The following is a 15728-nucleotide window of genomic DNA, read 5'->3' on the forward strand; positions in this document are numbered from 1 at the left end:
ATTGTATTTTTCCTAGTAGAAAGTGGCAATTTGCAACCTCCAAGTTATATCAATCAATCAACACTTTATTCCAGACACAGAGGCATAGTACATCACAATAAAAAAATATACAGAATACAAAACATAATAAAAAAAATACAGACTGATACAAATTTATATAGTTCCAATATTTGCATATAGGCTAAAGCGCCAGTGGTTCCAAAGCCTTGAGGTGAACCTAACCATATTCATGGCAGGGTTTACAAGTGCTGAGATAATGCTATTTGGTGACTCAGAGATCCTGCACATAAAACTGTACATGAAGTTCCTGAGTACAGCAGGGCATGTCCAAACACCAATACTTACAAACATTTGGCTTGCACTGCTCCTTCTTGGCACTTTCAGCAGCCTCATGCCATCATTATAAATTTATAAACGAACGCAGCAAGAGTTTTCTGTCAACATGAACACATGCTACTGTCCTGACGAACATGTCTCAGCTGCCACCACCTCTACACTTTACAATATTCTTTTTTCATATACATTTCTGTAATCATATTTTGTTACGAGTAAAAGCCTGCTTTACAGGCTTTATTGGGACAATATTGGGACAATAATAAAAAGCTGTAAGAAGAGAAGTATTATTATCTTGGATACAACTGAAGCAAGTACCTCCAGGTTAAATCAACCATAACTAACAACAATCTAGTTCTGGTTAAATGAAGTGAAACTAAGCCCCGCCTCCTCCCCGCCGTCAGACACGACGCGGCCGAAGCGGGACTACGAGGTGGACGCGAGAGACTATCACTTTGTGGTGTCCCGGGAGCAGATGGAGAAGGACATCCAGGACCACAAGTTCATCGAGGCGGGACAGTACAACAACCACCTGTACGGGACGAGCGTGCAGTCGGTCCGCGAGGTCGCCGAGAAGGTGAGACAGGGTTCCTACTCGGGTCTGGAAAGTCTGGGAAAAGTATTAAAAATTAATTTGATTATTTCCAGGTCTTGGATAGTTTGGGAATATGAAAAAAAAATGTCTGGAACATTCAGGAAAATGTTGTGGTTCAGGTCCGATACACAGATAATTGTAACTTTGATATTGCTTTGAGCCACTTTGAGTCCACAATTTTTAGTGATCTGAATAATCAGATAGAGGGATGCTCCTATGACCCAGCTGCATGCATTATATCAATGTTATATTATATTAATTATTATTGGTTTCTGTGTGCATTTTATGTTGCAGCCTGACCCTAAAAAGGATAATTTCGGTTTTCTTTTCCAACCTGGACCCTGTTTTCCACACTGTATGCGTCTAGTAAACTCATGACACATTTTTTCAAATTGGTGGAGTACTCACCGAGATAGCCTTGTTTACAGCTGAAGCAATGTGCTCAAACAACTACACAGTGTAACTACACAGTGTAACTACACAGTGTAACTACACAGTGTAACTACACAGTGTAACTACACAGTGTAACCCAGTCGGGCAATTGTGCACCGCATCGTTAATAGTTCGCTAATAATAAAAAAGGTTGTTTTGCCGGCTGGGAGGCTCCAGCTGTCAGTAGTGTCTGGAAACATGGAAATGACTCTATATATATTGAGCTGATTGATGGATAGTTTCCCTTCAGTCGCTCTGTTCTGGCCGCTTCTTCCAGTTCACTCTTGGGACATGGAAGAGTCTCCAGCACAGCACTGTTGTGTTGATGAGAGAGGGGGAATCCTCCATGGTGACACAGCACCAGCCCCTCTGTCTGCAGCTCCTCTCTCTCCTCGCCTGCTCATACGCTCCGGAGAATAATATTCATGTATAGAGTCTCCAGGCGAGGAGAGAGGGGAGCAGACAGAGGTGCAAAACAGTGAAGCTCGCGCTGTGTCACCATGGAGGATTTCTCCTCTCTCATCAACACAACAGAGCTGTGCTGGAGACTCTTCCATGTCCCAAAAGTGAACTGGAAGAAGCGGCCGAAACAGAGCGACTGAATGGAAACTATCCATCAATCAGCTCAATATACATATACACTGCTCAACCAAATTAAAGCAACACTTTGAAAACACATCAGATCTCAATGAGGAAAAGATTTGCTGGATCTCTTTCCTGACATGGACTGAGTAATGTGTTGGGAATGAAAGGATGACACATGGTTTGGAAATGAAAATTATCAACCTGCAGGGGGCAACAATGAGACGACCCCCAACACAGGAGGTGTTTTACAGGTGGAGGCAACTGACGTGTTTTCCCTGCTCATCTTTTCTGAATGATTTGTCACTAGTTTTGCATTTGGCTATAGGGTCAGTGTCACTACTGACAGCATGGTGCGCTACCTGGACCCTACAGAGGTCAGTGTCACTACTGGCAGCATGGTGCACTACCTGGACCCTACAGAGGTCAGTGTCACTACTGGCAGCATGGTGCGCTACCTGGACCCTACAGAGGTCAGTGTCACTACTGGCAGCATGGTGCGCTACCTGGACCCTACAGAGGTCAGTGTCACTACTGGCAGCATGGTGCGCTACCTGGACCCTACAGAGGTCAGTGTCACTACTGGCAGCATGGTGCGCTACCTGGACCCTACAGAGGTCAGTGTCACTACTGGCAGCATGGTGCACTACCTGGACCCTACAGAGGCTGCACAGGTAGTCCAACTCCTCCAGGATGGCACATTAACAGGTTTGCTGTGTCTCCCAGCACAGTCTCAAGAGCATGGAGGAGATTCCAGGAGACTCTAGGAGAGCTGGACAGGGCCTCTCCTAGAGTGACTGCCTGTCTCCTGGAATCTCTCCATGCTCTTGATACTGTGCTGGATGACACAGCAAACCTGTTAATGGCACGTATTGATGTGCCATCCTGGAGGAGTTGGACTACCTGTGCAGCCTCTAGGGTCCAGGTAGCGCACCATGCTGCCAGTAGTGACACTGACCTCTGTAGGGTCCAGGTAGCGCACCATGCTGCCAGTAGTGACACTGACCTCTGTAGGGTCCAGGTAGCGCACCATGCTGCCAGTAGTGACACTGACCTCTGTAGGGTCCAGGTAGCGCACCATGCTGCCAGTAGTGACACTGACCTCTGTAGGGTCCAGGTAGCACACCATGCTGCAAGTAGTGACACTGACACTATAGCCAAATGCAAAACTAGTGACAAATCAGTCAGAAAAGATGAGCAGAGGGGAAATTTCAGTTGCCTCCACCTGTAAAACACTTCCTGTGTTGGGGGTCGTCTCATTGTTGCCACTCCAGTGCAGGTTGATCATTTTCATTTCCAAAGCATGTGGCATCGTTTCATTCCTAACACATTACTCAGTCCATGTCAGGAAAGATATACAGCATGATCTTTTCCACCATTGAGATCTGATGTGTTTTCAAAGTGTTGCTTTAATCTTGTTGAGCAGTGTATAGAGTCACTTCCATGTTAACTGACACTATTGACAGTTTGAGCCTCCCAGCCGGCAAAACAGTTTTATTAGCGAACGTGTGTTGAGGATGCAGTGCGCAATTGCCTGAATCAGACCAGGGTAAACTAATTGTAAGCGCATTACTTGAGATACCTCGGCGAGTACTCAACCAATTTGAAAAAAAAAGTGTCACGATGGGTTTATTAGATACATACAGTGAGGAAAATGGGGTCCAGGTTGACATAAGGCTTGTCCATACCTTGTGTAAGTATTTCTGCTTGGCAGGTTGGTGACTTGTATGCTGTTTTGTGTTCTCATCAGGTCGTTCTGGCTGGGTAAGTCTGTGCAGCAGTGACATGAATCTTTGAGTTGTGTTCAAGAGCAGATGTGGTGGAGGTGGCTTAAAAGTGTGTTGGTGCCATTTGGTGGAAGGAGAGCTGAAGGCCAAAGCAATGACTGCTCAGGTCACAGCTCAGGTGAACTGATGGGTTCAACACTCAGCCAGGTTAGTGGTCTGGTGAGTACTCATGTCTCCCTGTGAGCCAGCCTTGCTAATGATAATATGAACTGTCTTTGTGCTTTAGCTCTAGAGGGATGCCAGCACAAAGTTAGCGATGTTTAAATCTGCCAACCAAACATGCAGACTTGCTAGTGGCTGATGCTCCATGTGATGAGCCATGTGTTTAGTCATGTGATGAGCCAGGTGTTTAGTCATGTGATGAGCCATGTGTTTAGTCATGTGATGAGCCAGGTGTTTAGCTTGGTGTCTTCCTGTTGGACCAGTGTGTTTAGTGACCTGTGGTGCTTTGTGAGGTCTGTGGGTCTGTGCACAGACTGTCTGGACACCAGCACACTCTGCATTGTGACAACACCCTTGGTGTTCCTGCTGGGAGGACATTGTTAACACCTTTTATCCTGAAACGCCCTTAGTTTTCTTCAGATGTCTGTAATCTGCTTAACAAGTTTTAAACTGAGGCAGTAGGTGGCGCTGTTTACAGGTAGTAGCTGTTAAGCAGTGGGGAGCACAGTCAGAGGGCGGGGACACACGGGACATAAGGGTTTGGTTTTATTAGTTTTGCTGCTGCCCTGGCCTCTTCTGTTGTGAGGGTTAGTTGTGATGCTAATCTGAGTTCACCTGTGAGATGTAGATGACCTGTGGGAGGTTTTCCTGCTGTCCTGATTTACAACATCTCATTTGTGGTTAGATGTTCTCTTTTGGGAAGTGTTGTATTCCCTTAGTTTCCTGTTCATTGCGCTGTATGCATGTGGTGTAGATGTGAGCTCCTGTTGTGAGTGGATCTTTGTTCTACAGGTGATGGCAATCAGCAATGATTGGTCGGTGGTGGCTGTGGATTGGTCGACCCCTTGAGCCATTGCTTCAGTCTGTTCTACCAGTAGTTTCCACTGTTAATTAATGTAACCCATGTTTTGTACCTCAGTTTATTACATTTGACACCTGGTTTCTGTGTGCATTGTATGTTGCAGCGTGACACTTGACCATGTTGTAACTGTCTTGTCGGGACAATTTACGACATGGTCTAGTGTCAGGCTGCAACCTACAATGCACACAGAAACCAGGTGTCAAATGTAATAAACTGAGGTACAAAACATGGGTTACATTAATTAACAGTGGAAACTACTGGTAGAACAGACTGAAGCAATGGCTCAAGGGGTCGACCAATCCACAGCCACCACCGACCAATCATTGCTGATTGCCATCACCTGTAGAACAAAGATCCACTCACAACAGGAGCTCACATCTACACCACATGCATACAGCGCAATGAACAGGAAACTAAGGGAATACAACACTTCCCAAAAGAGAACATCTAACCACAAATGAGATGTTGTAAATCAGGACAGCAGGAAAACCTCCCACAGGTCATCTACATCTCACAGGTGAACTCAGATTAGCATCACAACTAACCCTCACAACAGAAGAGGCCAGGGCAGCAGCAAAACTAATAAAACCAAACCCTTATGTCCTGTGTGTCCCCGCCCTCTGACTGTGCTCCCCACTGCTTAACAGCTACTACCTGTAAACAGCGCCACCTACTGCCTCAGTTTAAAACTTGTTAAGCAGATTACAGACATCTGAAGAAAACTAAGGGCGTTTCAGGATAAAAGGTGTTAACAATGTCCTCCCAGCAGGAACACCAAGGGTGTTGTCACAATGCAGAGTGTGCTGGTGTCCAGACAGTCTGTGCACAGACCCACAGACCTCACAAAGCACCGCAGGTCACTAAACACACTGGTCCAACAGGAAGACACCAAGCTAAACACCTGGCTCATCACATGACTAAACACCTGGCTCATCACATGACTAAACACCTGGCTCATCACATGACTAAACACCTGGCTCATCACATGACTAAACACCTGGCTCATCACATGGAGCATCAGCCACTAGCAAGTCTGCATGTTTGGTTGGCAGATTTAAACATGGCTAACTTTGTGCTGGCATCCCTCTAGAGCTAAAGCAGAAAGACAGTTCATATTATCATTAGCAAGGCTGGCTCACAGGGAGAAATGAGTACAGACACCACAGACCTACCACCAAGTCTGCTTTGCCAGCAGCACTACTGAGGAAAAAGCAACAAAACATGAATCCAGCTCATGTCTGAGGGAGCAAAGTGTTTAGCTACAGTAGCATTAAAGTTCTCAGGGTGCAGTGAAAGGTGCTGTACTCACCAGACCACTAACCTGGCTGAGTGTTGAACCAATCAGTTCACCTGAGCTGTGACCTGAGCAGTCATTGCTTTGGCCTTCAGCTCTCCTTCCACCAAATGGCACCAACACCCACTTTTAAGCCACCTCCACCACATCTGCTCTTGAACACAGCTCAAAGATTCATGTCACTGCTGCCTAGACTTAACCAGCACGACCGATGAGAACGCAAACCAAAACAGCATACAAGTCACCAACGTGCCAAGCAAAAGTACTTACAGAAGGTAGGGACGAGGGTCCAGGCTCAGGCTGCAACATCAAACGCACACAGAAAGCAGAACAGCAGCAACACCACTCAGTTACTGCTGGGCTCCCAAACCTATCTGGCAGAATCCAGGGAGTTTTAAAGGCAGTGTGCTGTGGGGTCGACCAATCCACAGCCACCACCTGCCAATCACTGCTGATTGCCATCACCTGTCGAACAAAGATCCACTCACAACAAGAGCTCTCACTCCAGCACACATCTAGCCAATCATTGCTGATTGCCATCACCTGTAGAACAAAGATCCACTCACAACAAGAGCTCTCACTCAGCACACATCTACACAGGGGAATGAACAGGAAACATAAGGGAATACGATACAAATATGGCCTAAGGCCGTAACAGTCGGCAACCTTTTTGATATGAAGTGTTATTTTCAAATTAGCTTGTCAATCAGTTTGCCACACCAACATTAATGACTCGCACACCATCATTTAAATCTCCAACGGATCTGTAATGTTATTCTATCCTAAATCAGGACATTGAAATGAAAGCACTATACAAGATACACAGCACGCTCTTTCTATGTCTTCCACGCTGGCATTTTCCACCTGCTTTCTGCTGCCATGGAACTAAGGCAACCAATCAGAGGCAGAGTAGAGTGGGTCGCTACCGTAAATCTCTTAAATAACATGGCGCACAACTGCACATGGCTGTGAAGTGTGAAGTGGTCATTTGGCACTTCAACATTTCTACAAACAAATCTCAGTTGTGCACTTACTGGTCGGCATCGTGATTTTTCTTCTCACCGATTTGAATCTTCACATTTGTATGGATTTGTAATCGTCTCACCGTGTGTTGTTCCACCCCGAGTAGCCTACTGACAGATGGAACCTCTTTCTTCTTCTGCAGGGCAAACACTGCATCCTGGACGTTTCGGGGAATGCCATAAAGAGACTCCAGCTGGCTCAGCTTCACCCCATCGCCATCTTCATCAAGCCCAAGTCTGTGGAGAACATTATGTGAGTCTCAATTCACAGGCTTCCCTGCAAATTTGCATTTGCGAGGGCTTGCAAAAAAATCACATAAAACTTTACAAATTGCATTGCAATTTTTGAGAAAAGTTGCTATTAGGGACTACCGTAAATTCCGGACTATAAGACGCACCGGTCTATAAGCCGCACCTTCAAAGGTGACTATTTTTTTCTTCTATAAGCCGCACCGGACTATAAGCCGCGGGTGTTTTGATGTTTAATTACCATATGTAAGGCTTCGTGCACAGAGGGGATTGTCGGGAATGGATGGCTGTTTGGGGAAGCTCCCATTTATTAACATTTCAACAAAACAAAAGTCAGGTCACTAATCCCCAGACAAAATCACACATTGTGGTATTTTTTGTTTTTTTTACAGTGCACACAGTGTCCGCGGTGTGGTGAAAAGAGGGCAAGAGAGGAAATTAAAACAGAAGTGGATTTATAGTTAGAAAGAGTGCTAAAGAAGAGAGAATTCCGTTTTTTATTTTTTTATTTTAGTTACCCACAGTACTATTGACCAGTCCAACTCAAAAGATATTCGGCAGTTTCACTTTGAGCTCTTGTTCCGCCGCTGTCCATCAATGGTTATGACGAGTCTCGCTGGGTACAGTACGCCAAAGCGATATCCATTGACTCGATGATGCTGTTGTATGTTGCGCGTTTCTGTTGCACCAACGCGGACGGTGAGGGGCTTCTTCCCCGCAGCCTGGAGGATGAGTTGACGGTCGGGCCAGCGGAGTAGGCAGATGAAGATGGCCCTCGGTGGCAGGCCGGGGTCTGGACGTGGCCGAGGCGCCCGGTGTGCGGGAGAAAGGAGGAGGAGGAGAAACCGCCACCTCCACAGCCAGCCACCTCACACACCCCAACTGTTTAATAGTGCCCGGCTCGCATGCCTCTCGGTCGGCTGGCCGGACAATATGCACCCCGCTGCAGCAGCAGGCAGCTTCGGGAGGTTTTCTCACTGTGTTCGGGACTTCGGCTCTAACTCGGCCAGATGGCTGGACACGAGTGAAACTCTTCACGGTTGCATTATTTTCTTTAGTGAGTGAGTGGATGGACTTCTGCACGTTTTCAAACTTGTTTTCAAGCTGCTCAAAACCTCTGAGCGATGTCGGACTTAATCGATAGTGTTTCACGGAGTAAAAGTTTAGCCCAAGCGGTGTATCTCCAGCCTCCAGCAGGTGAGTCATTTCCTCATTCATGGCGTGATTGCTTCGTCTTTTTCTTTCTGCTTACCTGTGTTGTGTTATGTTATGTTATGTTATGTTGTTAAAAGAGGGCAAGAGAGGAAATTAAAACAGAAGTGGATTTATAGTTAGAAAGAGTGCTAAAAAAGAGAGATTTTTTTTTTTTTTTGGAAAAAATCCATAGATAAGACGCACCGTTATATAAGCCGCAGGGGGCAAAAAAGGCCAAAAAACGGGAAAAAAGCCGCGGCTTATAGTCCGGAATTTACGGTAGTTAAAAAAAAGTAAATTTATTCCTCAACTTGTAATTTTTGCCATTTCCTGCAATTTTACCACCAAAAAAAACAACATAACTTTGCAAATTGCATTGCAATTTTTGAGAAAAGCTGCTGCAAAACCAAGCCTTTTTGATCACCATAATCACACATAACAAAAAAAAACCTGGAGGGAAAAACCTGTTTAGTTTGACTGTAGTCTGGGTTTCAGTCTCTTTATTGTTCTGTTTGTTTTTTTACAAAAAGTTCTAACCCTCCTCTCTCATTCTCCTCTCTCTCTTCCTCTCCCTCCCTCTCTCTCGCTCCTCTTTATCTCTCTCCCGCTCTCCCTCTCTCTCTCCCTCCATCCCTCTCTCTCGCTCCTCTTTCTCTCTCCCTCCCTCTCTCTCTCTCTTCCTCGCCCTCCCTCTCTCTCTTCCTCTCCCTCCCTCTCACTCCTCTTTCTCTCTCCCTCCCTCTCTCTCTCTCTTCCTCCCTCTCTCTCTTCCTCTCCCTCCCTCTCACTCCTCTTTCTCTCTCCCGCTCTCTCTTTCTCTCTCTCTCCCTCCCTCTCTCTCTCTCGCTCCTCTTTCTCTCTCTTCCTCTCCCTCTCTCTCTTCCTCTCCCTCCCTCTCTCTCTCTCCCTCTCCTCTTTCTCTCTCTCTTCCTCTCCCTCCCTCTCCTCTCTCTCTCTCGCTCCTCTTTCTCTCTCTTCCTCTCCCTCTCTCTCTCTCTCCTCTTTCTCCCGCTCTCCCTCTCTCTCTCCCCGGCAGGGAGATGAACAAGCGTCTGACGGAGGAGCAGGGCAGGAAGACATTTGACCGAGCCACCAAGCTGGAGCAGGAGTTCAGCGAGCATTTCACCGGTCAGTCTGAGCTTCTCCTCTCTTAGTTTCAGACATGTGGCTGTTTTTTAACGTCTGTGGTAACCATGGTGACCCTCAAAGAACAAGACCACCATGCCTGGCTCAAAATAGCTATTGTTCTAAAATGTTTTAATACATTTTGAAATGCTAGTCCTATCATATGCTTTAAAAAGCCACCACGTTTTTCAGCATTGATTCGTCAAGCAAACTCACATAGTTTCTTCCTCCAATCAGCAGTGGTTGAGGATGCTTCGTCCCACCCCCCGTGTCCCAATTGGGTCAAAATCTAAATGTCCAGGTTTACGTTTGTCCATGACATTATATACTCCACCAATCAGCATAGGTTTTGGTCTTTTGAACCACCAATCATGTTTCTTGGAAATTTGACTAAACAGAAAAGAAAACCAAGATGAAAGTAGGTGCGTATTTGCTTGACTGAAAACAAACGTAAAAATAACAGATCTGCACAACACAAAGCAAAACGATGGTTCACAACCATTTTTTATTATTATTTGAGGAGTTGCCTTGGTCTTTACTTGAATTAATGTTTTTTTGCCCCTGAAACCACCCTTCAGAGCGCTTCAGTATTAGGGATGCCAGTGGCGACGAAATTTCCCAACGTTTAAACGGAAATTTTAATGGCGACTAGTCAATAAGGAAGAAAATACTCAGAAAACAGGCAAAACTGAGCGCAATTTAATCTATAAGGTTAAAACGTCCCATTTTTTTTTTTGTGTATTTAAGAGCCATTTTAAACCGGTAATTATGTTCGTCATAATCGTCAATATTCACAACATCTTGTGCTGTTTATGAACATTATTGCACATCAGAAAACATCAACAACTGACCCCAGCGGCGTGTATTCAGGCTAAATAGTAAATAGTCCATTTAACTTTCGGAAGCCTTTGCGTTCAACAAAGTTGAGTGGAAGCATCTTGTGCAGTCATTCATTGCCATATGAGCTGAGCTGCGTTATCTTGTGTGGCTAACGGGTTAGCTTGTCTCGCTAACCCGTTAGCAATGCCATAGCATCCACATGCCTGTGCTGGATGTCGGCCGAGTGGTTAACGTTACGTGCCAGTTTTATCTACATACGTACAACCATATTTTCATTTACTGGATCTTTGAGACTCTAGAGTCAACCTTGAGCCAGTTAAGACTTGCAAAATGAGAGGGTTCAATTCATTTAGTTTGACAGTTATTGAGACTTGATTTGATTTGAGTTCAGTTAAGTTGATGCCAGTGATGTTATCGGAGGGAAATTAATCATTGGGTTGTATTAATTACAAGTGACATCACTGGTGCTCAACCTAACTCAAATCAACTCTCAATAACTGTCAAACTAAACGAATGTCTGCATGTGTGAGATCATGTGTAAAATAAATCAACATTGTTTTTGGGTGAAGTCTCCCTTTAACTGAAGGAAACACAGTTCTTGCTACCGTGTAAATAAAGTTTGTGTCTCTGGTTGTGTGCGTGTGCAGCGGTGGTGGGGGGCGACACGCTGGAGGAGATCTACGAGCAGGTGAAGCAGATCATCGAGGAGCAGTCTGGTCCCTTCATCTGGGTCCAGTCCAAGGAGAAGTTATGAAGACCCACACCCACTTTCTACTCTTCCTCCTCCTCTATTTATATTTGACCTTGGGTTTTTTTTTCAAAGGAAAGCCAAGCTGCCCTCCCTCCCCCGACACACTCTAAGACACTCTCTCTCTGACCCCTTTTCCCTTCCTCCGCCAGGCTTCTGGTTTTAAAGTCTGAGGTTTTTATTGGAGAAGACGTTTTGACAGAGAGAGCGAGTGGCGCCCCCTGCAGAGCAAAGCACACAGGCTGCATGGCCACATGAAACCATAGAGAGCCAAAGTGACGCCCTATTCCAGGTTAGGTATACAAACCAAGGGATTTCATCTGTCATTTTATTTTCCATAGACATTTTGTCAAATTCGTATAAAAATAGTTTTACTTGGTCGAACCAAGTGAGTCAGCTATATTTAGAATTAGGAGAGAACAAACAAAACAAAAACAAAATTCGGATAAAAAAAATCTAACTTTTTTGTTTGTTTTTTGAGTGAAATGTTATATACAGTAGTCTTGAGTTTGACTAAGTAAAACTGTTTTTAAAAGCATTGTATGAAATGTCTATGGAAAAATAAATGGCGGATGAAATCGCCTGGTTCGTATGCCTAACCCGGAAGTGGGCGTGACATTGGCTCTCTATAGCAACACACGGTACACAGGCTGCATGAGCACATGAAACCAGAGCAACACACGGTACAGTTCCTTAATGTTTAAGGGAGGAGACTTTTAGAGGTGGAGAAGATAGAAGACATCCATGTAAGTGGCGACAGGAGAAGTACGTCCTATGTAAAGCCTTTTTTGTTTTGTTTTTTATTTTGGGGGTTTCATATTTTATTTTTGTCAGTGAAGAGTTGCTGGACGGAGGGAGGCTCATTCCGTGTTCAAGACAGCACGGAACTCGTGGTGGTGGGGGGGGGGGGGGGTTGGATGAATTGAATGGTTGTCGAGGTCGGGGTTTCAGACCAGAAATTGTTTGTCCGAGTTAAACGTCATCAAAGTATTTGTTGACCTAATTTGAGGTGTAATTATGCAATATGTGTTTATACTGTTTATATTTCGCTCTGATTATGGCAATACTTTGAATTCAACAGCTATTTTACAAATGACATTAGCTAGCTGTGTATGTTTTTTAACCCCGAGTTCAAAAACGGCATGAATGCAATGACAGAGGTCGCAAATTTCGAGTTGTGACTTCTGAGTTCCGAGTTGTCTTGAACGCGGCATCAGTCTGAGGCGGTCCAGACAAAGGCGGAGACACGAAGCAGAAGTTTGCACGTTGTAGCTACAGCATGTCTCTATGTCTCTCTCCCTTTCTTTATCTGTCTCTCTCTCTTTCTTTATCTGTCTCTCTCTCTTAAACCCCTTCATTTCTGTCTCTTCCTTCCTTCAGCATCTGATGTCATAGAACTAGATTTTCTTCTCTTTTCTTAACCCGAGTCTTATTCACCTTTTGATAAAAAAAATTCTGCCAGTAGAGAAGAAGAAGAAGAGGAAGCCGGCGTCGTCTAGTTTCTCAGGACACTGGGGGGGGGGGGGGGGGGTTGGTGTTCGGCTTGCGCTTTTTTTCTGATAGTCTGATTTTTTATTTATTTTTTCATTTTTTAGCAGGAAGTAGACTCGCTGACCGGTTTCCTGTTCGGTACGTCAGAGGTCATCAGGGGTCCTCATTTTGTGTTGCGTCTGATCTGCAGAGGCGACAGGAAGACTTTTTTTTTTTTCTCATTTTTGGGGGGGGGGACAAACGAGGTAGAATCGGCGCTAGATTTGAATGAATTTAGTTCATTTTACGTTTGAGGTATTTAGCTGTTATAGTGTCACTACCGGGTCTGAGTTGCTGCCCCATCTGTGTCGCACGTACGCGTTGCCCCAACAGCAAATGTGTCGTGCAGGCATGAGTGTAAAACACCTCCCTTTAGCTATTAGCTCACTACTCACTACTGAACTCACTACTCACTACTGAAGGATTTTGTGAAACGTATCCCTTAGGCCCCATGCCGAACCCGAAAGAGGGTGTGACTTTGGCACTCTAGACTAGAGCATTAAGGTTGATGTGGACTCACTAACCAGCTATAGCTTTTATGTTGCCATGGCTATTTTATATTCATCGCTAATGTTAGTGAGTTGCTACTGATGTAGCAAACAAACCCATCATGTTTCACATCACATCAACCAAAGTGGTGATAAATATAATTCCATAACTGGACACTAAATTGTTTCCAATTATATGAAGTTCACCAAAGCTAGTTAGCAGCTAAAACAGTGTAAAATGGTGCATGCACCACTCTCGCGGTTGGGTTGACTTACTGTAGATGGAGCAGCGAATCAGATCAAGTAGTTGACAAAAGCAACTTCCAGCGAGTTGCAGCAGCAGAGAAGCAGCTTTACTTCATCAGCAACATCACAAGCAGCCAATAGCGAGGAGGTGAAAGGTCAGAGGTCACAGCAGCCTGATTATAACTTGCTGACTCAGCTGATTTGAAGCAGAGTTGAGACGCTGCAGCTCCACTTGATTTTACTGAATGTTTTTATCGCCGTGTTTCTCGGTGTTGGGGTGCAACATGGCGGAGTGGCCATGTTAGGCCAGACAGGTCACGTAGCCAAGCGGCCATGTTTGGGCCGGATGGGTCTAGCATAGTGGCCATGTTTGGGCTGGATGGGTCTACAGTAGCATAGTGGCTATGTTTGGGCCGGACGGGTGTGGCGGAGTGGCCATGTTGGGGCCGGACAGATGCGCGTAGCGGCCATGTTGGGGCCGGACGGGCGCGGCACAGCTGTCCGTCGCTCTGCAGACGCAACAAAGATACGATTATTGTATAATGAGATTTTGACAGATATTTAACCCTCGGTAAACTGCCTATTTTGTTATAATAAAAGTCTATATTGAACTTTACTTAAGCACTACTACTATGGGAATTATTTTCTTTGCATTGTTAATCGTATATGAATAGAAAAGTATAAAGATATTTGAATATGAATATATATATTTTTTCTTTTTCTTTGATCACCACCTCTGTCTTTTAATTTTCTTTTTTAAGCATAATAAAAACTTAACAAGAAAACAGGAGGAGTGCAGTTTTGTTTCTTCTCACGCTAGATTCTCTGGAAGACTGGGTGGCTTGGTTCAAGCCTTAAAACTCGTTATATAATGAAATGAATGGGGAATTCACTTCTGGGGCAAGAAACTTCACATGACTGTTGAGCTCTATAAACCAATGTTTATGCAGCAAGTGAACACCCAGTTTAAATATTAAGCTATGGCTCCCTCTTGTGGTCATTCTTTTGGGCTGGACCTGGTTGCTTGTTTCTCTCGCGAGATCTGGCAGCTCCTGTTGCTGACTACTCGACGCCGCAGACAGACAGACGCTCACAGCGAGAAATCTGGGATTTCATTTGACTAAAAAGTAAAAGACCGCAAGAAGGAGCTTCATCTTCCGGTAAGAGGGCTCTGCAGCGCTATTATGGGTCTATTTGACAAGACTGAAGTGAGCATGCGCGTTTGTTGATGTGTTGCCCTGCGGCCTTCACAGCACGAGCAGCCGCCAGTAACCAGTCTGCAATGGAGGAGGGGGGTGTTATGACGTCACCTTGTTTCTGTTCGTCACCTTGGCTTTTTCCGTCATGTGCGAGTTGTATTTCTTTCGGCTTTCAAGTGGGCTCGTGTGTTTAACGTGAGCGACGCGTTATTACGGAACCCACCGCAGTCATATATAACGCCTACATTCCACTAGGTCCGTGTTCGGTCCGTCTGCGCTGCGGTACGGCATCGGAGCCGATACGTTTCCACTCTAATCATTGTGTCAACTCCCACATACTCCGCTGCGTTGCGTGTCTACTCCGTCCCAGCTCCGACGATCCGGAGCTCTCCGAAAAAGATACGCAAGGGTTCTATTTTTCACGGATGACGGAGCAAAGCCGCAGCAAGTTGGGCGGAGCCAGGCATGAAATCAACAGGGCAGAGGTGTTTACAGCATTCAATATCAAGCCAGAGGACAAATATGTATGAGGAAAAGTTCATAATTGAAGTGGAAAACCACAAAATAATATATGACACAACACATCCTTTTTACAAGGACAACACCAAGCAAGTCCACCCCTCCTCTGCTCCTCCAGTTGGGAACAATGATCTTCTGCCTGTTTGTCGTTGTATTTATCCCACATACAAATTGTCTCGCTCGATTTTACAGTGATAACCTGTCGGTCTCGTCACTCTAGCTGTCTGGCGCAGCTGAGCCGTGACGTGCTCTACACGCAGCGAGTGTTGCCGCAGCACAGAGCACGGAGTAAAACCGGAGATCAGCCGCAAAGCAACGCAATGCAACCAGTGGAATGCCGGCGTAACCCGCCCCTCGCTGCCTCTGATTGGCCTAGCGTCACGCGTTCATCATGGTGACGCGAGGTTACTTTCTACAGTCTGTATCACAATCCATGGTCTGTATGCATGAAAGACGCCACTGTGTGTTTATGTTTTTAATATAGTCTTTATGGGTTATAACGCTGCCGCTACTCGTGGCAG

At 45.3% G+C, this 15728-nt stretch overlaps 1 protein-coding gene across 4 annotated transcripts in view; it reads left to right on the plus strand.

Moving 5' to 3' along the window:
- Positions 1–12715, plus strand: part of dlg1b (discs large MAGUK scaffold protein 1b) — a 143662-nt gene extending 130947 nt beyond the window's left edge. For all 4 annotated transcript variants that reach the window (XM_083659531.1, XM_083659532.1, XM_083659533.1 and 1 more), the window contains 4 exons: positions 738–910; positions 7213–7322; positions 9549–9640; positions 11125–12715. In XM_083659531.1, the coding sequence (XP_083515657.1) occupies positions 738–910; positions 7213–7322; positions 9549–9640; positions 11125–11231 (482 nt within the window). In that variant the 3' untranslated portion in view covers positions 11232–12715. The remainder of the gene's footprint in view (positions 1–737; positions 911–7212; positions 7323–9548; positions 9641–11124) is intronic.
- Positions 12716–15728: the final 3013 nt, after the last annotated feature.

Source organism: Poromitra crassiceps (genome assembly GCF_964638095.1).
Source record: "Poromitra crassiceps genome assembly, chromosome: 23".
Taxonomy (NCBI): Eukaryota; Metazoa; Chordata; class Actinopteri; order Beryciformes; family Melamphaidae; genus Poromitra; species Poromitra crassiceps.